This window comes from Silurus aristotelis (assembly GCF_946808225.1).
Source record: "Silurus aristotelis genome assembly, chromosome: 22".
Classification (NCBI taxonomy): domain Eukaryota; kingdom Metazoa; phylum Chordata; class Actinopteri; order Siluriformes; family Siluridae; genus Silurus; species Silurus aristotelis.
The window spans coordinates 3,824,545-3,850,217 of record NC_139595.1 but is presented as its reverse complement, the minus strand read 5'-3'; the positions used below and the strand labels follow the sequence as shown (position 1 = coordinate 3,850,217).

Sequence of the window (25,673 nt, the reverse complement as noted above, 5' to 3'; positions counted from 1 at the left end):
TCAGAATCTGGAATAAAAACGAATGTATTATGAAATTATATTCATGTACATGGACACAGCACACACAGCACACACAGCACATACACACACACACACACACACACACACACACACACACACACACACACACACACACACACACACACACACACATCATAAATATTTTCCAGTCTCAATTAAAACCATTTTCTCATTCATCATCATCTCATCCATCCCTCTGCCACTTAGAGAGCTCAGCAGGCTGTAGTACAATGTTTTGATTGTTGTGATTATTGATTTGGTTGTTGATTGTACACAAATAAAATGTGTCCCTTCAGCAGTGTGTGTGTGTGTGTGTGTGTGTGTGTGTGTGTGTGTGTGTGTGTGTGTGTGTGTGTGTGTGTGTGTGAGCTAAATATGTGCTACAGAGTGTGTGATTGTACAAATGAGTTGCTTGAGGGAGGGGGGGTGGTGGGGGAGAGAGAGAGAGAGAGAGGGGGGGGGGGAGTGAGTGAGAGAGAGAGAGAGAGAGAGAGAGAGAGAGAGAGGGGGGGGGGGGGGGTATTAGAAAGGGAGAGCTGCTTCAATGCTCTTCCTCATGATCGGAAGCTGCTTCATCTCTGATTGTACCGCTGCTTGTGGTTGTAACTGTGTGTAACTGCGCGTGTAACGCGGTATGGTATGAAGTAACGAGCGCGAGTTGCTGAAACGCCACTGGATGCTGGATGGTCGTTTCTGCCGGTGTCCACCGACTCCAAATATAACACCCACAAGGTACAGCTCAAACACACTCTTACATGTTGCTTAATTTTCCTAACCGTATACATACATTATTATTGATTGTTTTTGTAAACAAAAACGTGTTAAACAACAGAATATGTTTTATATTTTAAATTCTTCTAATTAGCCACCTTTTGGTTTAATAACAGCTTTGCAAACTTTTGCAATTCTCTCAGTTAACCTGAATAAGGTATTCACCTGGACTGGATTTCCAACAGTCTTAACAATTTTCCAGAGGTGTTGAGTGCTTGTTGGCTGCTTTTCCAGCCCTTTCCAGTCAAACTCATCCTAATCCATCTCAGGTGATTTTGTAGGCCAGGTCATCGGACGCAGCACTCAATCATTCTTTTGAACAAGTAGCTCTTACATAACCTTGAGGTGTGTTTTTTTCCGGTCCAAGCAAGTCTCTTTTGCTTGATGTTCTTCCAAAGTAATGGTTTCTCTGCCGCAAATTGACCATTAAGTCCTCACGCATGCAGTCTCCTCTGGATGTTAAAATGTTTGCCAATTGAACTCCGAGAAGCATTTATGTAAATTGGTGATTTCTGAGGCTTGTAATTCTAATAAATGTATATTCTGCAGCAGAGGTAGCTCTTGGTTTTGAAATTTCTTGTATTGACTGAAGGTAATAATGGGACTTTTTTCTCTTTAATTAATTAAACCATTAAATTGCCATAATATGAGTTTTTCGCAGTACTTATAGTAGCACTAACTAGCACAGTTGTAGTAGCACTAGCTAATTAAATTCAGAGTAATTACTCTTTCTTTTGCACAAGAAAACTAATGGTCTTATGTAAACCAAGCAGGCAAGAACTGTTACAAATTTGTTAATAGTTTGAATGTCTTCAGTAAAGACAAAAAAGCTGGTCTTTCTAGGAAGCAGTTTCCATTCACATTTGCCAAAAACAGTGTGGGCTCTAGAGCTAACCTGGCTAGCAGAGAGAGCAAGAGAGACATTTGATGGCAAAAGGGATGCTAAAGAGAGGGATCTTTTGATCTTAGCCTAGGGGGGATTATTATCCACTTTGAATACTAATGAAAGCCTTTTGACTTTTTGGTCATGTCTTCTTCAACCCTCTCCTTTTTCTCTCAGTTTCTCTGTCTCTGTATCTGCCTGGTTGAGTTTGTGTTTTGCTCATGCACAGACTACAAAAATATGTTTGTTGTTGATCTGTTGTTCTTTTCATCAGTGCCTTCAACAATGCAATCCATTGTATTAGAGCAAGAGAGCAAGAAAGAGCTGACCAGGAATGAAAGTGCTAGAAAGAAAGGGATGGCAAAGATCTGAAGAGGTGGCATAAACTTTGATCCTGTAACTGAAGAAAGTGCAGAGAGATTCCTCATTCATTAGAACGTCTGGATTTGTGGGATCAGAGTGGAAAGCGTTATATCCCTATATCACATTTGGTAAACAAAACTATTGTACAGATAGATAGTTGACAGAGTGTAAAAGAGATGAAATGAAATAAATGAATCTCCTCCTATATTAACTACTCTAATTATAAATCCTGAACATTACATAACTGCACAAAAATTGCCAACATCAGTTTATGTAATGACAAAAGACTGACAGTTTCAATTATTAGTGCTTGATTAGAGGGCTAGATGTACTGAGTGTATGTGTTTTAATGTGGAATTTATTCTGGATGTGAGAGTTAGTTGACCATGCTTGTGTCACGAGATCTGAGCGGTTGATATTGCCTGGCCTTTCTTTGACCTTAACATTTCCAAGATATTTCCAAGGCAAAATTTCACCAGTCAGTGTGCAGTTTTGCGAGTTTATGGAAGAATCTGTTTTTTCAGCTAAGGTTTTAATGCCTGGAAATTGTGGTGTAATTACAACGTTTGGTATAAGAGACCACAAAAACTTTACAAATGCTTTTAAAAATTTACGAGTGTTTGCACCAATCCTTCTTGTATCAATCACTCTCAAAAACACACCACCACACAGAGGCGGAATAGTGGAGCGGAGAACTTATACTGGATAAGAGAACAGCTGAGAGGAAAGGGTTGTATGGTAAGAAGCAGCAGGAGGACATGTACAAATGGAAAGAAAAGATGGGTGAATAGCCTGGGAATTTGGAGAAAGTGACTTTTCTTGGTCATTTAATGCCTCCCTTTCATGATTTTCTTTCTTTGGTACAACAAGTAGCCTCATTGTGTGTTTAAGGTGGCTCTTGTGTAAAGCAATACTCGTTCCTGTTTTAATTTATCAGTTAACTCAGTTCGCCAGGTGCTTTTACTTCTTGTGGCTAAATAAAACTTTTTTATTTATACAAAAAAAATTATACAAAAAATAAAAAACGCAAAAAGGGCTCATGAAAAAGCTTAACAACTGTTTTGAACTCTCTTTTGGACAACTTTTCCTTACAATGTCCAGCTTTTCACAAACAGTCCATCTTGTAAAAAATCTATTTCCTGTCCTCTGTCAGCCATTATAGAATAAAAAAGAACAGCTATTAAATCCACATGAATATATTTGAGCTTGTGCAGTTTGCTCAGACGGCCTCTGACCATCAAATCAAAGGGATGTGAAAATGTCCAAATAATTGCATCTGATTGGTTAAAGCAACAGCTTTAATCAACATGAAACTTACACTAAAAAAACACTGTGAAGGCCTTACGACAGCTAGATAACTTTGACCCTGGCAGTGTTGGACAGTAGAGAAGTAAATGTAATTTGTTACTTAGGTAGCCTTTTTTGTGCATCTGTACTTTACTGAATCTGTTTGGGGAGACTTTTACTTGAACTTCACTACAATTTAAATTCAAATATCTTACATTTTTCTCAAATACATTTTGGAAAATTAGTCATTTATTTTTATTTACAAGTAGATAAGTTCAACAGCAAATTAAATATTTTTAAGGAAAATAAATGATGCCAATCAGTGTTTAAATCATTAATATCATTATATTAATCGATCAATGTGCTGAGAGTTACATTAGAGTCTTTTCACATGAACTAAGTTGATTAAGCAAAGAGTTTTGTGACAAAAATGATAATTGGAACATTATATTCATAATAAATCATAGTACTTTGGATACAAATACACTTGAAGGCAAATACTTTTGTACTTTTACTTTAATAAAAGTTTAAAGGGAGCAATTTTATTTTTACTGGGGTAATATTTTACTCTGTGTACCTCTAGTTTAACTCAACTACTGTATATGGTTTGTGTACTTTGTCTACCACTGGACCCTGGCAATACCTGATGTGACAGCTAAAATCTGACTGGATAGAAACTTCTGAACTAACCTGAACTTGCAGTAAGTTGAGCTGCTCCTTGAAGCAGTACGCCCGAGAAAAATGCTATGAAACGTTAAAACAAAACTATTGGAAATAATTTAATACATATTAAACTTTCTTTCGGCTTCTCCCATTAGGAGTCGCCACAGCAGATCATCCATAGTCATGATCCACATGTTTGATTTGGCACATGTTTTTACACTGAATGCCCTTCCTAACGCAACCTTCCCCATTTATCCGGGCTTGGGACCGGCACTAAGAGTGCACCGGCTTGTGCAACCCTAAAGGCTGAGGTTGGTTCCCTGACCGAGGATCGAACCCAGGCCGCAGGGAACAATTTAATACATATTCATGGACAAAAATAAAAGCAGCAGATAAGGCCGGCACACAAGGCCCTGGATTCTAGCATACTTGTATAACTAGCAGAACTTGTGGACAGTATTTAAATACTATCATGCTTAACTACAATCTTATATATAAATATATTTTGAAAGATTTTAGCAATACAGTTCAAAACTGGTGTTATAATAGAGTTAATGAAGGCAACAGTCATTTGAGCTTTTGGGTTCTTACATCTGTAAGATCTCTGAAAGATTGTTTTTTTTTAGATGACATCAACACTCCATGGGCAGAAGGTATGCCACTCACAGACACAGACAGATGCCCTGAAGCCACTACTCGGAGGGACAGGATGCGAGATCGAAGCACTACGCCTCCGTCGGCGCCTCATGTCCAAAGATGGACGTAGCAATGTGCGTGTGGAACATGTGAGTGGGCAGCATGCACTCTACCTCCGTGACCCGTGGACGACCTGTGTGGACATGCAGTGGCGATACAAGCTGCTCATGTTCAGCGCCACTTTTGTGGGTACCTGGTTTGCCTTTGGCCTGCTGTGGTACCTGCTGGCTCTTGTGCATGGAGACCTGCTGGGTGAGTGGCACACATACCCAACATATTTAATGTAGGTGAATATCATGATGGCTGAAAAAGGAAAGGAAATTACGAAGGTCTGTAAAGATGATAGTAATGTTTAGGAGGCAAAAAAGGAGCATTTATAGCCAGAGTGAAGACACAGGTCAGACCAAAGTAAATCTGATGTGTTTTTGTGTGTTCATTCTCTTCATCTTCAGAGTTCGATCCTCCAGCAAACCACACATTGTGTGTGATGCAGATGCAGACACTAACAGGAGCTTTTCTGTTCTCCCTGGAGACACAGACTACCATTGGCTATGGTTTCCGATGCATCACAGAAGAGTGTCCTTCTGGCATTGTACTTCTCGTCATCCAGCTTCTCATTACCACCGGCATGGAGATCTTTATCACAGGAACCTTTCTAGCCAAGGTGCTCCATCTGGGCAACATTTATACAATATTGGCCACTACACATAGCACATATTAATAGTGTGTATTGGCTAAAAGGTATTGGAGGAATCTTTCTTTCTTACAGTTTGACGCACTAACTTTTAGGTCGCTCGTCCCAAGAAACGCGGGGAGACGGTGCGTTTCAGCCAGCATGCCGTAATTGCCAATCACAACGGGCAGTCATGTCTAATGATACGGGTGGCCAACATGCGCAAGAGCCTACTTTTGGGCTGCCAGGTAACTAACTAGAGGAGGGGATTGTGTTGCATATATTAAATCATATTGGGTCCCCGAAATGTGGATGAAATGACTATTCAATATATGATTTAAATATATATTTTTCAAACCAGATACTTCCTGCCCTATTCTTTTGTAGAAGGTGTGGTGATTGAAATGATATGAGAGAAATAAAGTTCTTCAGCGTTTCTTCAAAAGTCTTTCTTGTAAATATCCTTATAATTCCACAGCCATCGTTGAATCAAAAAACATCTCTTAAATCCACATGGATGTATTTGGACTTGTGCAGTTTGCTACAGATACGATTTGCGAGGTCTGACCAGCATGCTCTCTGACCATCCAATTACAGGATGTGAAAATATCAGTGTGATTGGATGCATTCTGACTTATGAGAGAATCATGTGTTTTACAACAACTATGGCAACCGATACATGCTATGATGAGGAAATCATTTCTATACTGTATTTCTATATAAATCTAATATAGATATATTGTTTGTATTATCATTTAATAATATAGAAATGATATATTTCTATATTATGTGTCGGAGTGATGCTAAGATGCACTGTACAGGTCACTGGAAAGCTGCTCCAGCGGTGTGCACCTAAAGAGGGTGAGACAGTGCGCCTAGACCAGAAGAATGTCCCATTCAGCGTGGACACAGCCAGCGAGAGTCCCTTCCTTATCCTCCCTCTCACCTTCTACCACGCTATCGACAACGACAGCCCTCTCCGAGCGTGGGCTGCCAAGGGTACACTTACCACTGTAACTGTAAACTGACAACGACATAATGGCTTTAATATCTTATTTTTTTCCAGTATATAAGGACATATTTGATTTTGCTATATTTTTTGCATGTGGATTCTTTGCAAAACATGAATTTTATGTTAGTGTATGTTTTGGCATTCATCTGTTTCCCTGAAGCACTTTGGATTATGTAATTGTGCCTTCTTCAGAATTTAACTTAACTCAATTTTTTGCCTAAATTTGCCTCAATATTTGCAAATCATTTGCATCAAAAATCGGCAAGAGTATTTTAGCACATTCTCACACACTGCAACTTTTTATTTGACTTTTTACTAGCCTAGCCTAAAATCATTTGCGCTATCACCATCACCATCTCTATCTTTCTCTTTCTGTTGCTCTCTTTACCTCCGCATCTTAGGTGTTGGATGGACTGAGCCAGAGCTGTCTGATTTCGAGCTCTTAGTCATGATGAGTTCCACGGTCGAGCCAACTTCTGCCATGTGCCAAGTGCGCACGTCCTACCTGCCTGAAGAGATTCTTTGGGGCTACGAGTTCCCACCCATCGTCTCGCTGTCTCCAGTGGGGAAATACGTTGCTGATCTTGCATACTTTGACAAGGTCGTGAGGGCCAAGACCCCACCCATATTCAGTGAGTTCTCACCCACCACCCAGCAAGGTGACCATAGTAGTGGAGAAGGAGGAGACCCAGAAAAGATACAATTGGAAATAAGTTATAGAGAAGTAGCACAGGAGAGGGAAAGGGGGAGAGACAGGAGTCCATCCGGAGTGAGAATAAGTAATGTGTAACATATACACACAAACAGACAGTGGCATGCTTAAAATTTACGCCCAACAAATGTCAAGATATTAGAAAAGTAACAAAACAGCGCAATGCTATTATAAAAAGTGTGGGGAGTAAAATCTTGTTAATGTACTCATATTACTGGGACACCACCTTCTTCTTCTTCTTTCGGCTCCTCCCATTAGGGGTCGCCACAGCAGATCATCCGTCTCCACACCCCCCTGTCCTCTAAATCTGCCTCTTTCAACCCAACTGCCTGGGACACCATATTGTAGGAAATAGAATGGCGTTATGTTAAAATTGAAATAGTCAGAAATGTCTCAGTTGAAATGTCTCCCTCTAGTGGCTACACTTGTAAATATGGCCGCAAAGAAAGATGCAAAGTAACTTGTTTTCACTAAACCTTTATAATTTGTCTGAACACTGCATATAAATGATACAGATACAGATTATCACGCAAAATAAACAAGAAGTTTTGATATGAACAAATTGTTCAGTCATTTCTTTTATGTCTTTTTGTGTCTTGTTTCTGAACTAGAATGAATTGTAACTGAACTAGGTGGCATTATGACGCTGTTTATTAAGAGTACATTGTGACATTGTGAGTCTTTTTATAATACATAATATAGAATGAAAGCAATATGAAAAATATGCAATATGTTTGCACAAACAAACACCACACACGCTTTTAGTTCTCATTGGGACTAAAATGATCTCAGTAAGCTTCCCGAGAAAACCACCGCACGATATTATTACAAAATATAATATTCACAAATTTTTGTTTAGCATTTTGAGTTTACCCTTATCCATCTTGTTTCATTCAAATTTCAATATTACTTTATACCAAACTCATTAACTCATTTTATGTGATATGTCAATATTTCTTAACCACAAGCCAGTAAAGAAGGGAATACTATACCACACTCGTTGGTGCACTAAAAGTTTTTATTGCAGGATTGAATCAAAAGGAAAGGTAAGAAAATATCCAAAATGTCAAAAAGGCTTCACCTAAAAAAAAATCTTGAGTTCCTCTTTTTTGCAACACCTCCATTTTAGCTTGCAAATGTTATTCAGAAAAGGAGAAGTGGATGGAATGACAAACAGGTTCTTCTACTTTTAGGAATTAGGTTTGCACAGCACATTAACTGTAACAAATATTTTTTTCCCCTTTCATTTATACGTAAAAGGTAACATCAGAAGAGGGGTAATTTTTTATTTTTTTTTAATAGCAGACAAAATGGGTCAAATACAATTAAGTTCTGACACATAAGGGGCTAATAAGGTCAAGCCAGTCAAGTCAAGTTTATTTCTAGAGCGCTTTTCACAACAGACATTGTCTCAAAGCAGCTTTACAGAAATCAACAGTCAAGGTGAATGGTGTGTATTTATCCCTTAAGAGCAGCCGTGGCGAATGTGTCAAGGAAAAACTCCCTTAGATGTCATGAGGAAAAAACCTTGAGAGGAACCAGACTCAATAGGGGAACCCATCCTCATTTGGATGACATCAAGAGTATGATTATAACATCAAGAGTGTGATTATAACATCAAGAATGTGATTATAAGGTGATACCAAATGTATGAGGTGCAACAGTAAGCAGCTGCATTTTAAGGTTTAACAGCAATTGGAAAAGTGGTCAGGAAATGGCTGAAATGTAATAAATTCCAGTGCAGTCTTTCAATACCTAAAGCAGCCCAGCTGTAAACATGTAGTCACTTCAACACTGAATGATAGCTGTGTCCTGCAAGCCGGATTTGCCCGAAATTCCCCCCATCATTTTACAGTACAAGCAGTAGTTGAAGTGGTCATTAACGTGGCATTTACTTACTATTAGAGTTCATTGGTGTAATCAGAAGGCTGTGAGTTGAAATTCTAGTGCAACATCTGTCAGTATGGAAAACCTTAACACTTAGTAGTTCACTTTTCGAATTGTGTCTAAAGAAAAATAAAAATGCAGGAAATGCAATGTTTTAGTGCATTTCCTGCTATCCTGCTTTCTTTCAATTTTTAAGAAAAGATTTCAATGCTTACTGCATTCAGCAACATTGTGTAGATGTTAGATTTCCAGTGGTCAGAGCTGATGTGTGACCCATTGAGCAGCAGCCAAGATAACAAAAGTTTCATTCATTGTAAGGAAGGTCAACTCCATCATAATTCCTGGTGATATCAGGTGCTTTATCTGGATAGGGAAATGAATCATGCTGGCTTAAGCCTGTATGCAAAAATGGTCAGTTGTAGGGATGTTGAGAAACATGTCTACATACATATATTATTGAGTATTGTTTTATATGATCAAATGTTTCATTCATGAAGTCACTTTGTCCTGGTTAGAGACAAACTGTACACTGTTTTGGTTACTGTAAAATGTACTACGTTTCAGTTCTTCGAATTATATGCCAATGAAAACACTTTCCCCCTTACCATAGTGAGATTGTTTGCAGTTTCTCTTAAACCCATAGACACGTGGATTTAATTCCATGGATTTCCATTAGTTGACATGTTTGGGAACACCTTGGCGTTCCTGAAGTGCCAAAAGAAAAAAGTTTACGGGAATTTTGTAACGAAATCACTTTAACCCAAATGGGGCAGATGAATAAATTTAAATTAAAGAGGGTCAGATCTCTGCTTGTATTTATTAATAATGAAATTGGAATAGAGGTCACTTTGTTCTGTTTATTTCTATAATTTCTTAACAGTAATAAGTCAAAGATTTTAGGCAATAAGACCTTTAAGTACAGTATCACCGCTTGGGTAACAAGTAATAATATTAATGAAGAAGAAGAAGAAGAAGATTCTCTGTAGTTGAACAAACATTAAAAATAAGATTGAGACATTAGAAATGACTAAAAGCCTGGAGATATCAGCTCACCGCAAGGCGGAATAGACGAGTTTCTCACCGTGGTCACTGATCTAAAAAAAAAAAAAACGGATCTCACTAAATGCACATTTTCACTCAGTTAAAACTAAAATTTTGTTTTATTGTCATTGCTGTCATGCACATAATAATGGGAAAAAAAACAATAATAAATAACTGATTATTGTCTTTAATGACACGCAGCAGATATTGGTTTGGGTCTGAATTTGCTCTGGTGTGCGGGTATATAAAAAATCCATATAATTTTTTAACCGTTTTTTATATTTGTTATAATTTATACCGTCGTTTTAAACGGAATTTTCCCTAAAATTAAATTAACCCAAGTTTCATATAAAAAATTACAAAATATATTTTTAGATATATTTGATATATTATGTATTTATGTAGGTGTGAAAGCAAACCTGTAGTAGGTCTCTTTAGTCTAGGAAATAATTTTTGCTTATTAAGCGAATAAGCATGAGGTAACACACACCTGATATTCCTGTATGCGCTCAAAGCTAATTAGGAAAGTCACTATTGTTATAATTGTTTTATACTGGAAAAGAAAAAGACACAACGCTGTACAGATCTGCGACCTCCAAAACCTGCAGAAGTTGAATTAGATTATTTAAATGAAATGCATTTATCAATCATTACGATATTCATTGGGGTATTTTATATATATATATATATATATATATATATATATATATATATATATATATATATATATAGTTATTCAGTGTAGCAGATGTTGTTTGTCAAATCGGATGTGTTTCAACAAACAAAAAGATTTAGTTGACAGTTTCCCTGTAATCATACTGTCAAGAAACTCCAGAATAAATAAACAGAGACATAAATATAAACAAAAGGAGACATAAAATAAATTATGCAGGCTTAATAATGAGATCAAATAAGACAAAAATTTTTTTTAAATGAGGTATAAATATATTAAATCCGATTTTTGTTTTGGTAGCCATTTCTAGCCAAAAGAAACCCATAGAATATTTATTTTTATCTCACTTTTTTGTTTATTCACTTTGTATTAAATTGTATTTATTTATTTTTCTTTCGTTTTCATGGGTATTAACCCGGGAAATTGTGCAGTTTGCAGCATTTGCAAGGATTAGCGGCAACTAGCGGTGAGAGAGGTGAAGTGCTCAAAGGTGTACCGTTTGTGCAGGTTTTTGCAAAAAGATTTCAAGTCTGCAAATTTGTAAAATCTCTAATAGTCAGTAGGTTTTATCAAACATCTGAGGTCGCAATATTGTTTTACAAATAAAACAGAAAAGAAAACCTTCGAATGATTAAAATTACGGGTAGATTCGGTCGAGGTTATTAGTAGGTGTGATCTAGATGCTGTTTTAGTCTAAAAAATAAAATGCAACAAATAAATATGAATTAAACTATTTTAATCGGAAATAGATTTGGAGCAAATAAAGCTGGAAAAGGTAGTGTTCTGTCGTAGAAGAGGTGAAGAACATTTTTTATGAATTACATTTTTGCTAATATATTTCAATGTTTTATTATTTTTTTTATTATTAATTTTTTATTTAACTTTTTATTAATTACGAATTTATTACTGATCAAGTTACTTTGTGTGTAATTATATGTATTATATTTGAATATTTATAAGTACATATAATAATAAATATAAGAAAATTTGAATATTAATTTTTAGAAACATGTCCAGTGTTTGTCCTGGTGCAGTGATGATTCTGTATCTCTCAGTTTAGCTCGGGGTTAAGTATGACCCTAAGCTCATACTGTTTTGCTTATATAAGCAAGATTTGTGCATTTGGTACAAACTGTACAATTTAAACATTTTTGAAAGTAATGTATTTAGCAATAGTGAACAATTCCCGGACGTACAGAATCCAGGGAGAAGCCTACATTCCGACCAGGTATTTACTGGACTGTAAATACTGATGACCCTCATTCTTTCATTTCAATGGAGTCTGGGTGAAAGATGCAGAGTTCAACTCTATTATAATTCGATGCCAATCCGAAAGGAAAGGAAAGGGAAATAAATCGACTCTGCTAAACTGAATATAAATATTGGAAAGTTTTATGGAAATAATAATTAAAAAATATATATACTGCAGTAGCAGACTAACGCGTGTTGTATATTATTGATTGATTTTTGCATTGGATTCTGGGACGCATTTGCAGTGGTATATTGATATGCAGTTTTGATTTCGGGATACTCAAGATAAAAAAAACACTCTATTTGAAATAAATATAATTCTATAGTAGCAAGACATAACCGTGGACCTTTTTTTTTTTCTTTTTTTTTTACACAAATTCACAATGTACTTTTAAATAATTTCCACAGTTCTTGCCATTTTTACATCTGAATGTATTTTTTCCTACGAACGTCTTTACAGTAGATCTTCTTTAAGACACTGTAGTCTGTAGATGTAGAAGATAATATGTTTGTTTGGAAAAACACTGTCCGTGGAATCATTTTGCTTTCATAAGAAGTGAAAAGTAATTACGGTGAAAAAAAAAAGGGCATATTAGCAAACTTCTGACCTGAATAAGGTCAAGCGACTACACGTGACTATAGGAATAAATATCCAATTCATAAATCCCTAAAAAACCTAAATAGATAAAAACTCCCAAAAACCTGCATTGGGGTTCGGATATAAACTCTACAGTTTTAACTCTGACATTTTGTTTATGTAAAACGACTTAAAAAAATCAAATAGCATAAAATGCGACAAAAAACAAACTTTCCAAATGATTTTCTTTTACTAGAAAATAAGGGACCCAGTAGTGAACTTTGACGTTGACCTTGAGAAATTTTGAAATGCCGGGTCTTTCTTTCTTTCTTTCTTTCTTTCTTTCTTTCTTTCTTTCTTTCTTTCTTTCTTTCTTTCTTTCTTTCTTTCTTTCTTTCTTTCGTTTGTCCCTTATATATATTATATATATTTTTTTCCAAGAGACTTTATAATTGCAGATTATTCTAAACCTTATAGAACAACAAATCTGCAAGTAACATTTAGTTTATAAAGGGTTAATAACTTATTGATTACCTTTTTTTTTTTTTTTACATATTCCTGTCACGTTTTCTTCATATTCTTATTCCAAATTGAAGTAGAAATTACTTTTATCTAGAGTTCATAACCGTGTTTTTCTGCTTATAATGCCACTTAGTTATGCCTTGTCTATATCATTACTTTATTTATTTATTTTACACTGAAATATTCTGTACAGGACGAATACAATAATATCTCTGTGATATGCGCTAAAACTTTTATTGTCCAGATCGTATTTAAAGGCCTGTATTTGGATTTGTTTGGAGTGTGTCCTTTAAGTCTATAGCTTTTAAAAAAGTATTGTCAGTGCATAAACCCAATTGGAGATGATTTTCACTTAAAGTCTTGTATTTATTGCACGATTAACCGCCAGGCAAATCAATTATGTAATTATTGCTCCAGAAATATGACAATTTTATTTATATGTGCATTGTTTTAGCATCAAATTTGAGCCTTTTTTATTTACATCCTCCGATTTGTATTATTTCTCAACGACGCCGAAAGAACCGAAAGTGTGGATCATGTTTAGATTGTAAAGATAACCATAGACCAAAACTAAAACGATTCATTCATGAATTGAAGAAATCCAAATTGATTTATCACAGATTAAACCCTCACCAAAGTATATTGTGTATTTTTAAATATCTAACATTTTAAAACAATGCACGTATTTTTATATAATATGAACTTTTATTTATTTATTTATTTTATTATATGCGAATTTATTTATCTATTTATATTGTATAACATGTCCGGTTTAGGCTGAAAGGTCAAACGATTAAAACAATTATTATTATTATTATTTTTACTAATAGATTTTACAAACTGAATGATTGACAGCAATCTGCAAATTTCCAGGATTTGTTTTTTCAAATACGGCATTTTATTAATATTATTATTATTATTATTATTATTATTATTATTTTTTTTTTTTTTTTATTTATTTTTTTTTTTTATGCAAACCTTCTTAGACTTTTTTGTCTCCTTGTTACACATTAAATTACTATTTTTAATAAGACTGGCCTGGTGGCTATTAAATATTTTTGCAAATTCATATTATTAAGCTACAAAGAAAAAAAAAATTCACCAAAGTATTTTATTTAAAGTAAGTGCCGATTTAACATGGTCCCAGCAATATTTCAAAAAAGTATAAAAAAATATATGAACGAAAAGAGGTCTCGTCTGGTAATTTTTTTATAACACAATTTTTATCTAAGATCTATCATGTCAGTATTCTAAATGGGCTAATCTACATTGAATGGAGTAAACAACAGACTGGGGATACTTTAGGGCTCACATTAATTATAGAAAGACACTTAGCTTCATCAAAACAAAACAAAAAATCAACACTGGATAAATTGACACAGTCCGAGATCTTTTTAACATGATGGCTTATGGCCTGTGTTTGTCTTGAATGAACCCACACTGTGCTCATCTGGACTCAGACAGGCTCTGCAAAAGTATATTAATTTTTGTTGCGGTTCAGTAAAGAATGAGTTTATTCTGAGCTGGAAATGTTAAAAAATAAAAGCGTAAGTGAGACCCCTATAAGGGAGATCTGAACAAACATTTCAATTGTTATAAATCAACATCTGTGTGCATCTGTGTGCATCATTTGAAGCTCTAAAAGACATAATCCAACCCAGGGGGGTTTTCTCTTTTTTTGGCTTTCTTCAGAGCTACCCAGTTTCTATTCCCAGTGCGTCTGGAGAGGGAATGAAATGTAAAAAATATAATAAAAAGACCTCCCAGGCGGCCTAGAAAACGTTCACAACACTGAGTGGTCAAGCAGTTTCCAGTTTTATGTTTTGTTTTCGCCTAAATGTCAATCCGAGAGTGCAGAGCTGAATGCTTGGCTTCGTGGTCCCAGTACGAGTAGAGGTCGCTGGGCTGACGCGCGGCGCAGGCGAACTGGAGACCCGCTGCACTGTTACCCGGTACGGGCGAAGGCGCGGGCGGCGCTCCGCTTAGCTGCTGCGCCTGGTGTTGGTGATGGCTCACGCCGTTGTACGAGTTCATGACGCTCGGAAGGCTCATGGCCTGCATGCGGGAGTACGGATTGTAAGGCGCGGTGGAAAGGCCTTTCATGTTGATGGCGCTCACGTCGCCGCTCGCCATCTGGCACGACGCGTACGACGACATGGGCGGCGGAGGCGGCGGAGGAGGAGGTTGAGCGAGCGGCCAGGCGTTGTTCATGAAGCTCGGCTGGATGTATTTGGGAGGCGACAGGTAGCCGTAACCGTCCGCGCCAAACAGAGACTTGCCGGGCTGGAAATGTGCCGCAGGAGGCCTGAACGGCCGCTTCATCCGCCGCCTGCGCCGGTAATTCCCCTTCTCGAACATGTCCTCGCACGCCGGGTCCAGCGTCCAGTAATTCCCCTTGCGCTCCCCACCGCCTTCGCGCGGCACTTTGATGAAGCACTCGTTCAGGCTCAGGTTGTGGCGGATGCTGTTCTGCCAGCCCTTTTTGTTCTTCTCGTAAAAGGGGAACTTGTTGATGATGTACTGGTAGATGCCCGACAGTGTCAGGCGTTTCTCCGAGCTCTCGCGGATGGCCATGGCGATGAGGGCCACGTAGGAGTACGGCGGCTTCTGGGACGGGTCCGTTTTCTCCGAGCTCGCTTCGGTCCGGACCGGCTCGTCTTTCACGAACTCCTCCGTCTTCACCGCGTTCGTGTCGTGCACCATCAGGGCCATTGCGTCACCCTCTAAGCCGTGGTAAGATGCCATCGCTCCTGAAACATAACAAAAACAAACCAAAACATCAACACTAAACACAAATCGGGACAGGTTTACAATAGAGATAAAAGGCACGAGCCTGCACGGGGACACACTTCTCCATGCGCCCATACCTGGTAATTTAGGAATTATGTCCTCTTTAAAGCATGCCTTTTGAACGTGCTGAGCTACTGAAGCGTCATGAAGATGGTAAAGAAGTTCTCCCGGAATGTATTTGAGCCACTCACGACTCCTGAGTCCTCAAACTCCAAATTGCGTGCTTCCTCCAAAAAAGTTAATGCGGCGTTTTCCTCTGCGTTTTGGCGCATCCTATTCGCCCACAGACCTGCGCTCTGACTATGCCCTGGGTTCCGCTTTCGTCACTCTCTCTCTCTCTTTCTCTCTCTCTCTCTCTCTCTCTCTCTCTCTCTCTCTGACTCTTTTCTTTTGAACCAAACCAGGAGTATCAGTTTCTTCGTTTAACTTAAAGCCGGCCGAAGTCTTGGATAAACATTGGAGGAAAACTCTGGACACACCTTCCTCTCCAAATATGAAGATATGAAGATAATATGATTTGGATATGATTGGAATATGATTTAAATCCAGTGAAATCCAGTGAGATCAGGTAATTAGCCTTAGTGTGTAGCTCTTGTTTGGTGAATAGTTTTTTGAAAGGCAGATCTTTTTGTTGGCAGTTTGGAGAGGAGAAGAGGAAAGCTGTTGTTTTTCTGGACCAGCCTTGAAACAAGAGGCTCAGTGGCTGACTGGTGCAGGTGCAACAGCATTGTCCTGTATGTCAACACCCTCCAGCCACTCACCTCCTTTAAGACTGACCATAAAATAGTAATAATAGTGGCTTAAAAACAGTAAACAAACAATCACATAAATAAATAAATACATAAATAAATATTAATAATAATATTGTAATAATAATATTGTAATAATAATAATAATAATAATAGTTATTATTATTATTATTATTATTATTATTATTATTATTATTATTATTATTATTATTAATCTTTTATTTATTTTACAATTTCTCTTCATCTTTTCCCCATCACCCTGCATGAAGTGTAACTTAAAATCTTTAAAGCACTGAAAACTACTCATGGTCCATTCATATATCATAAATCATTACCAAAAATATCATATTCTCCTATTCCAGAAAAATAAATGACATATAACATTCATATGACAAAGAAAAAAAATATACATCAACTAATATGTATTTCCTCTTAGCAATAATACTTGGCTATTAATGAATATTCCATTATAAAATCATATCACGATTTCATATCATTCCAACAAAAGTAAAACAGTAGACTTCAGTGAATAAAAAAGCAGCGTTTCAGATTCACAGCCAAAGAAGCCCCACGTTGCAAAAACGTCATTTCTGAATCTCTTCAAGCAAAGTGTGATATTTTGGGGAGATTTAAAACGGTTTTTAAACTTCCTGCCTGCTGCTTTGAAATGAGGATGTTTACGGTTCAGAGTGCAGGAATGCGGAGGGATATGAGCTCTGCAGGTCAGCGGGACAGCACACATCTCCTTCATTTTATTTAGCCCACACTGCACCATTCAGCTCACCATTCAGCTCATAGGCTACAATTAAAAAGCCATAGCAGGATGGGAAGATGGCAAGCATAATGTCTTCATCAATATTGTTTAGGAGCATATGAAATCATGACTAGTCTATGAGATTCTTCTTTTTGCTGTAGTAAATATTATTTGAGGTAAGTGAACGTTTGTTGTAATGGTATATCATGGATGACTTGGGGTCGGTGTCTAATCGTGTCTTTATGAACCTGTAAATGTAATTTTTTATGATAAAATAGACTCTACATACTGAACCTTTGTCCTCTTCATGGCTTTCCTATTACAAGCACTAATGAAATGACAGGCGCTTCCTCACTTTGTAAAGCCCAGGATTGACCTCTGCCTTAAATTACAAAAGCTGTACAGAGCACTGCAGCTCTTCCTGAAGGTGCTGCTCGGTGTGTCTGCTTCGAGCATACACACCATGTTTACCGTTCTTATCAGCGACAGGAAACTTATGGGAAGCTCTGAGCCCTTCTTCCAACAACTCGCCTGTCAAATCACGATAATGCATTGCAACTTGGAAAAAAAGAAGACATTGCGCATCCATAAATCCTTAGCACACTTTATGTGGGAATGACATAACTTCAGCCTACTTCATTTATTTGATGAATATTCCATAACGATCACGAGATTAAAGATAACAGCAGACGTGGCTTTTTCTAGGTTCCTAGAACGAGATCCTACACTGTATGTAATTGTTTTTAAAGCTGGAAGGGGGTTATAGAAATATGAGCTGCAGTCAGAGTTCAGCTACTCCTGATAGATGTGGTTTTGACAGATGCAGTAATTGGTTTGACAGTAATGCAGGCTTTTATATTCTTGTAAAACTGAACAATGTGACCCAATACAGCAAGGTTGTTCTTAGAGAGACCAAGGTCAGCTTATATAATTTATCCATAGTGCAAATGCAGAAATCAGAAATCAGCTTTCTGCATCTTCATGGCAATGAGTAAAAAGAATATAGCACACGTGTATATGTGTATACGACAACTTGGCTCATTTAATGTATAGGAAAACTTTGCAATAACTGCACTATTTATTTTATCATCTCAGCCACCCATGCAATATATGGTTTAAACCTGTCAGTTTGAACCTTTCTTTCTGTGAACTGATGTCTGTGGTTAATTTAGCCAGCTAACATATGACTCAATACCTCCAGAAACTAAGCACATATTCCAACTTGTCTAATGCTAGAACATGTATTAAGAGTGAGCTGAAATGGCATTAAATGAGGTTACGTCACTGGGACATGATTTGTCGACACTTTGCCAATATTAGCTGAAAAGGTCCGTGTGTGTGCGCCATCTGGAGATTCTTTCATCCTTTCAGATTGGGAAGATATCAAGATGGGATTGGAATAAGTAATCCCTGCAAGTCCAACACCCCATCCATCCCCCTCCCCATCCAAAAAAAAAACCCAACAAAAAAACCCAATGGAAATTCAAATCTTTTACACTTCACAACTGAAAGAACCACAGCACCCTGTGCAATTAACTCATAACAATTTAAATTATGTATTCCTTTACTTAATTCACATTGGGTTTTAGAGCTATAATAGTTAATCAGTATATCTGATTAGAGAAGCAATTTATTTCCAAAAGACAAACATCAGGCAGAAGCTTCAATTTCATCTTGTATTTACTGTAATTCTGACATAACGTGAAGACACAATTCGATTTCTTTTTTACCGTTGGCCACTTACACACACTCTCCATCATCATTAATTAATTTTGCTATATTTCTGCTGACTCATGAAAACAGGGTATTACTTTATGCTACAGGAATAAAAGGTTTCCAGCCATATGTGGTTTTCCACAAAAAGTTGGAGGAATACAATTAAATAAGATGTCTCTGGATGCAGTAGCATGAATTTTCCCCAAACCTGTTCCAGCATGACAATACCCCTGTGCACATAACCAGCTCCATCAAGATATGCTTTGTATGGGTCGGAGTGAAAGATCTCTCGCTATAGATCTCTAACCTCAACACTATTAAACACATTTGAGATTATTGTGGATGCTGAGTTCACCCAGACCTCCTCAACTCACCTACATCAGTACCAGACTTTATTAAAACCCCTGAAGCTGAAGTCCAGTTCTCCACAGGCACACTTCAAAATCTAGTGGAACATCTTCCCAGAAAAGTGGAGGTTATTCTAACAGGAAAAGGGGACTAAATGTGGAATGATGTTCAATAAGCACAAACGTTTGTTCATATACTTGTAATTCTATAATAATATATTTTTGAATACATTTAACACAATTTTTTTTTTTACATTTTGTACATTCCTACAAACATCTTTTTACAAACATTCCAAAAGCTGAAGTGTATCATTAATAATACAGTCAGTCATTCAGGTAAACTTCCTTGCTCATTCATAGTTGCTTGTTGGTGTGGTACAAAAAACAAAAGGCATGAGATTTGTGTAACCACAACTAAAATGGCAAAGTTTAACCTACAAACATCAGTGTCACTCTCAAAAAAGGTTCTGCGATACATACAGAGCTTTTTGGGGGTTTGATCCTCATCTGCCACACACAGCAGTGATCAGTCGTGGTCTTTGATGGCGTGTTCTCGGGCCCAGGAGGAAGCTTTCTCACAGCGCTATTTCTGGCCCGCTTGTGCTCCTTTGTTTCTCCAGAGGAGCAGGTGAAGGTGCCTGTGCAGCTTTGATCAAGAAGACCAGGGCTCTGTAAACAAGTCCCAACACGGTTTAGGCAGATCCAGGCTTTCAGTTAGCCTGCACCTTTTTCCTCAACACTGAGTATACACCAGCACAAAGCAGGAACACAATTTAAGGTTCATCGTTTTATTCTTCGAAGTATTGCATCAAAAATGTAAAAATAAAATAGCAGATCAAAGAAGGATAGCGAGAATAGAATTGAGTTTTTATTTTTATTTTTAAAGCTGATTGGTCAGCGCTCACAATAATTCTGCGATTTAATATGTTGTTTTTATAGCAACAACTCATTTACATTGAATTAGATATGGTCATAGGTAAAAAACAAGTAAAAAAAAATGTTATTTAACAAAAAAATTATAATTGTTAATATGGCAAAGTTTTTATAAGATGATGTTTTACTTACCAGTTATAGAAGGTGTCTCCATTACCACCATAGTCAGTAGGTTCTGTCATAATAAAATCTTCTGTGCAATGGACCCCAATTGTTTGCCCTTAAATAACTTTCATGATGCATTGCACCATTGAACTACCAATAGTTAACATTTACATAATTACAAAAGAACTAAAAAAAATATAATCATTTTGATATGGAAAATTTATAAGTGGAATCGCAATAATATGTGGTGTGTTTATTGGAAAGTAATCAACTTGGCAACATTTGACGCCAATTTATTGTTGATGATTTACCTGTAACAGCACAACTCGTGTTTTATTTATTTCAAGAGACAGCATGAGAAAAGAGACCACAAACAAGACCATATAAATAATTTTTTATAAATAGTCATAGAAATGAGAGCAGAAAACCCCAGAACAAACCCAAACAAAACCACAAAGGGCAATTTTTTTAAAAATAAATACATATAATGTTCTTATAAAAGCTTTAACTGTGCATACATTTTTGATCCTTTTCTTGTGTATGTGCATTCAATGATATTTCTTTCTGAAAAATTCATCAATAAGGTTCAATTCACATTAACTTTTCTCATTAATCTCTCACATTGGAATCACAATGTTTTGGCGGCTCACACATACGGTGTTGACAGCCGTTCTGGGTCATTTTGTTGCTGTCCGTTCACACCCCTTTGGTGAACAGGTGCACTGCCCTCATCCTTTTTTCTTTTACTCCCTCTTTCTCTGGCTATCTTTCTTCAAGCGCTGCAAATATTGACTATATTCATGCTCTCTTCTTTGAGTCCAAACAATGATCTGAAATGGGGTTTGTTTGGGAGCCAATTAATAAACCATTATTTTTTATCTTTTGATTTGGTCATTGTTAAAAAAAGAGAATAGTAGTACTGAAATGAAATGATTATTTTAAGGATTATGTGCAATAGTATTTCCAAACTGTAACATTGAGACCAATGCAAAATATGTAACCAACTACATGGGGATGTTTCATGTTTAATCAGCTGTTGTTTCCTGGAATTTACGGGTTAAAAGTGAAAATAGATATAATTCAGATGATATTCCCTTCTGTTTATATAGAAACAACAAAATCCTTAACATTAGTGTCACCACTGCAATATTTATCATTCATGACACGTATTATACAGTGATCCAACAAAATCTTGCACCATAATGGACCTGAATTTCAGCAAAACAGCAGGACATGCTTCAAATAAATAAAGATGTTTGTAATATACACAAGTGTTTACATTGAGTGTTTCATGTCTAATCCTTTAGCATGCTTTTTAAGATACAGCGTTATGGTAATCGACTGTCTCCAAAGCAGTATTTTCTCTATCAAAATGTTTCTACGGAGCTGAAATTCATTATTCAAGTCCAGGGAACAATTCAAACCTCAATATGGACCTGTCAAAATTAGCGTGGAGTAAAACGTACTAACAGAGACTGCAGTTTGAATGTTTTGCCATGTGCGGTTAGGGACATCCACCAAAAAACCCGTCACTGCCAGGAGAAGGCGAGTTCCTGAAAGGCCTGCTCTGTGTGCGGCTGAGCCGCGGGTGATGGCAGAGGCCGCATGCGCCTGCTCGTGATTCAGCGTCCTGTTTACGTTGAATCTTAGCGTAGTCTTCCTGAGGGAAGCAGGACCAAACGGATTTGTTGGCCTCGCCGTTTTGGACTTATCTAAACACACGCACTCATAGAACTATGGAATACAATGGATTCTGTAAAAAAAAAAGTACAATCTTATAATTCTTATTACTATCTCACTTGTACACAAACACAAAAAAGTGTGTAATTCATATAGGTATGAATTCTCAGGTAACATGAGAGGATCCGAGCTCCTCCATGGGGGACGGGTGCAGTATCCGTGTGCGTGTTTGGGAGTTCGTAGAGAGACCGAAGGGACGGCCGGTGGCATACAGGTCACCCCCTGTTGGGGGCAGTGGAGGGTCATCTCGCAGCGGGACCTTTCTCTTGGGGGTCAGGCTCCGGCTGCAGTTCTAAGCAGAGGAAGGAGCTGGGGCGACCCTGGAGAGAGGGACCCCAGCAAGGATCAGCCCTGGCCAATGTGTTCTCAATCATAGGAAACGCAAACAAAAAAAAAAAGCAGAGCCTGATTTAAGAAAAGGCCATGAAGCTCTCCGGAGAAACCACCCCCTACCTTGATTCCTCCACTAGAGCCACCCAGAGCCCAGTGCATGGCTCATGCCTCCTGGAGAGGGGGAGGAAGAAAAAAAGAAGAGGGAAAGGAAAGGTAAAAAAAACAAACACCTTTCTTGTTAACAAGGCACAGAAGCATCAGGTTCCTCCTCCTCCTTCCTCCTTCTCCTTCACTCTTTTTTGCTTTATCCTTTCTGATTTTACCTTCACCTCAATCTTCCATGCTTCGTGTGTGTTTGTGTGTGTGTGTGTGTGTATGTGTGTGTGTCTTAGAGTATGACAGGGATTTGCCCCCTGTGAAGCAAAACAAACAAACACAGGGCTTAAGGAGGTGCCGCCACTAATGAATGACAGCTGAAATGAGAAAGAGAAAACAATTACAGTCAGGTAATAGTGGAAAGTTAATACATGGGCTTTAGCGACCGTCAACACATGATTAGAACAAAGGGAAAGACATTAGCTGTAGTTTGCTGTGGGTGTTTAAATTTTTCTTAACACAGCTGTACAGAGCTTTAGCTTCCGGATGGGATTTTTTTAAAAATGACGCTTTTTTTTAGTTGAAAAGAAATAATAATCATTTAGAAATATATTCAAGAAAATATTTTGCGGTTATGAAACACTACGATAATGAGTGCAAACAAATAATTTAAATATGAAGCATGGTGATAAGACTTATTTGATAATTGACAGTTTTTTAGTTTGATTTTTATTTCTTTCATTTACATTGTTACACATAAAACCTTTATTAAATAAAAAAAATAAAAAAAATTAAATAATTCCTACATTTCTTCAAATTGCATTGAAGTGTGTTATTAAAAAATCTTTTTTTTTTAAAGTTTCTAAAATTATATAAGTTCAAACATCATGATTTCAAGAAAAGTTAGAGCTTTTATAGTCATTGCAAATGTAAAAGAAATTGATATGCATTGAAAGTGTTGAAACAATGCTTTGGAATTAATATTGTTAAAAAAATACAATATTGTCCAGATCATCCCTCTGGTCTCTTAGCATACTTTTTGTTGTTGTAGCAAAAGTCACATATCTTGAGTTGAGATCGTGATAGATAACGTAATGCGTTTGTTGGCAGCCAATTTAGTGCCACTGCAACCAAGATGTGTGACAACAGGTTCTGGCAGTGGGAGATATTCTTTATTTAACAGCTACAAATACAGCGGTGATGGTATCGGGAACCCAACCGAAAAAAATATCCTAATCACCTCAAGTTCATGTGAATGTCTCTGTTTATGCAACTCTTTTCTATTCTCTGCACGAGCCTGGATCACGCTGACTGATGATGTAAGCAGATCGAAGGCATTCCTGTCCAATGTAAGTCTGTCATTAGAGGATCATTTTTAAATAATATGGCATGGATGACATGTAGGATCAAACAGTCTGAAATTCAGTCAATATTTTATTGTGATCTTGTACAACCGGCTCTCTGAAGAGAGAGATGAAATAATACATTTACATAGAATAACTAATGAATTCTCTGATTCCATCATGGAAGATGGAATACGTTTGCATACCGAACCTAGCTGAAGATGTTTTAAATGTCTGAAATGTTGTGCAGTGCCGGTTTCGGCTTTGGGCCGAGCAGCTGTGCCTCTAGGTTGATAAAAACAGAACAGATCTCAGCAGGTCACATTCCCAGAGCCTCTCCCTGTGGATTAGAGTTAACAAACCGCTGCAGTGAAGCTTTACATGAATTCGCTTATAACTGTCAGCCATTCTTATAGCTTCTAAATACTACAAAACATGGGTTAGACGGGATAGAAAGGGGTGGGAGTTTTTTAAGGAGGGAGAGTGGTGGAGGGGTTAAGTGAGGATGGGTGTAGTACTAGTGTGCAGCATTAAAATGGAGAGAACTCATCCATGTCTCGCACTGTTGGAGGCGATCAGTCATTTTTACACATGCTGCCACGGCATCTTTCTCATCCGGAGTTCAAGCGTGACTCACGGCAGACAAAAGAAGGGACACCGACGGCCTGCCTCTGCCGTGTGAGCGACCCCATGTTTTGTCTCACCTAGCTGATAAAATGAGATTAAGGTAAAAAAGGGCCTGTCGCGGCACTCCTCAGATTCTCATTTTTTTGTATGAGTAGCAGTTAGCAGGCAGATGACCTCTGCATGGTCTATAAAACGAGACGGGCTGCGGGATTGACAGCGCAGCTTCCTTGAATTACCGCAGTCGAGTTCAACGGTTCAGGTTAATGCTGTTCGTTCACGAACTCGCGCAAAAGAGACCCACCTGGATGTTACTTCACAAGTAGAACAAAGCCTTTTTTATTTTTTTATAAGCCAGCACACATGGTTAATTCATTTATGATACGTATTTAAAATACATAATTGCCTGTTTGATAATCATAGAAACCAGCATCTAATTACTTCAATCGTTCATCTTTAGTAACTACTATGTGTTACTGCAGTGAGAACGGCACACATACTCACACCTAGAGCAATTTAGCATGGCTAACAACCTACTAGAAACAACAGTATCCGGATCAAACCCAAACAGGCTTGGGGAAAACCTCTGAGACTAAAACGGACCTTCAAGCTGTGAGGTGGCAACGATACCCTCTGCCCCACCTTTTGCTCCACCACCTATATATAACATATCGAAATACTATTGTAAATTTTAACTTTCTGTTTCACAGAAAATTGTCATGTCAACTGGCATTTATGAGTCTGGTAGATTATTAAACCTGATGTGGTGACTCCAAAAGAGCCCTTGAGGGCACCATCTCTATTACAGGTTCGAGATAGCTAGCTTGTTTAGGTCCTGCAGCGCTACCCTCTCCTTGCAAGTGTAGCTTTAAGATACATAATTTTGTTTAGCTGATTACTGAGCTAGTTTGCAAGTCACTAAATATGCCTATCTTTTTTAACTAACTTGTTTAAACTAAGTTATCTACAACTAGTCAACTAGTTTACATAATAGCAAGCTAATGACATTCTGTTTCTGGTAACATTTTTACAATTAACAACAGTAATTTTAAAAACATTTCAGTCTGTCACAAAATTGCAAAGTGACAATGTGGTAGTTTCATTCTTAATA

At 37.4% G+C, this 25,673-nt stretch overlaps 2 protein-coding genes across 2 annotated transcripts; one reads left to right on the top strand and one right to left on the bottom strand.

The window, feature by feature from the left end:
- Nucleotides 1-510: 510 nt before the first annotated feature.
- kcnj10b (potassium inwardly rectifying channel subfamily J member 10b) lies at nucleotides 511-7,650 on the top strand. The gene is made up of 6 exons (XM_083524949.1): nucleotides 511-753; nucleotides 4,615-4,936; nucleotides 5,137-5,348; nucleotides 5,474-5,605; nucleotides 6,179-6,356; nucleotides 6,771-7,650. Exons 2-6 carry the CDS (start codon nucleotides 4,615-4,617, stop codon nucleotides 7,157-7,159), a joined length of 1,233 nt encoding a protein of 410 aa, XP_083381075.1. The 5' UTR covers nucleotides 511-753; the 3' UTR covers nucleotides 7,160-7,650.
- Nucleotides 7,651-14,129: 6,479 nt separating this feature from the next.
- Nucleotides 14,130-16,135, bottom strand: foxl2b (forkhead box L2b). The gene is made up of 2 exons (XM_083525338.1): nucleotides 15,900-16,135; nucleotides 14,130-15,782 (listed from the first exon to the last, which is right to left on the bottom strand). The coding sequence occupies exon 2, from the start codon at nucleotides 15,775-15,777 to the stop codon at nucleotides 14,866-14,868; it is 912 nt and encodes a 303-aa protein (XP_083381464.1). The 5' UTR covers nucleotides 15,778-15,782; nucleotides 15,900-16,135; the 3' UTR covers nucleotides 14,130-14,865.
- Between the last annotated feature and the right edge of the window lie 9,538 nt (nucleotides 16,136-25,673).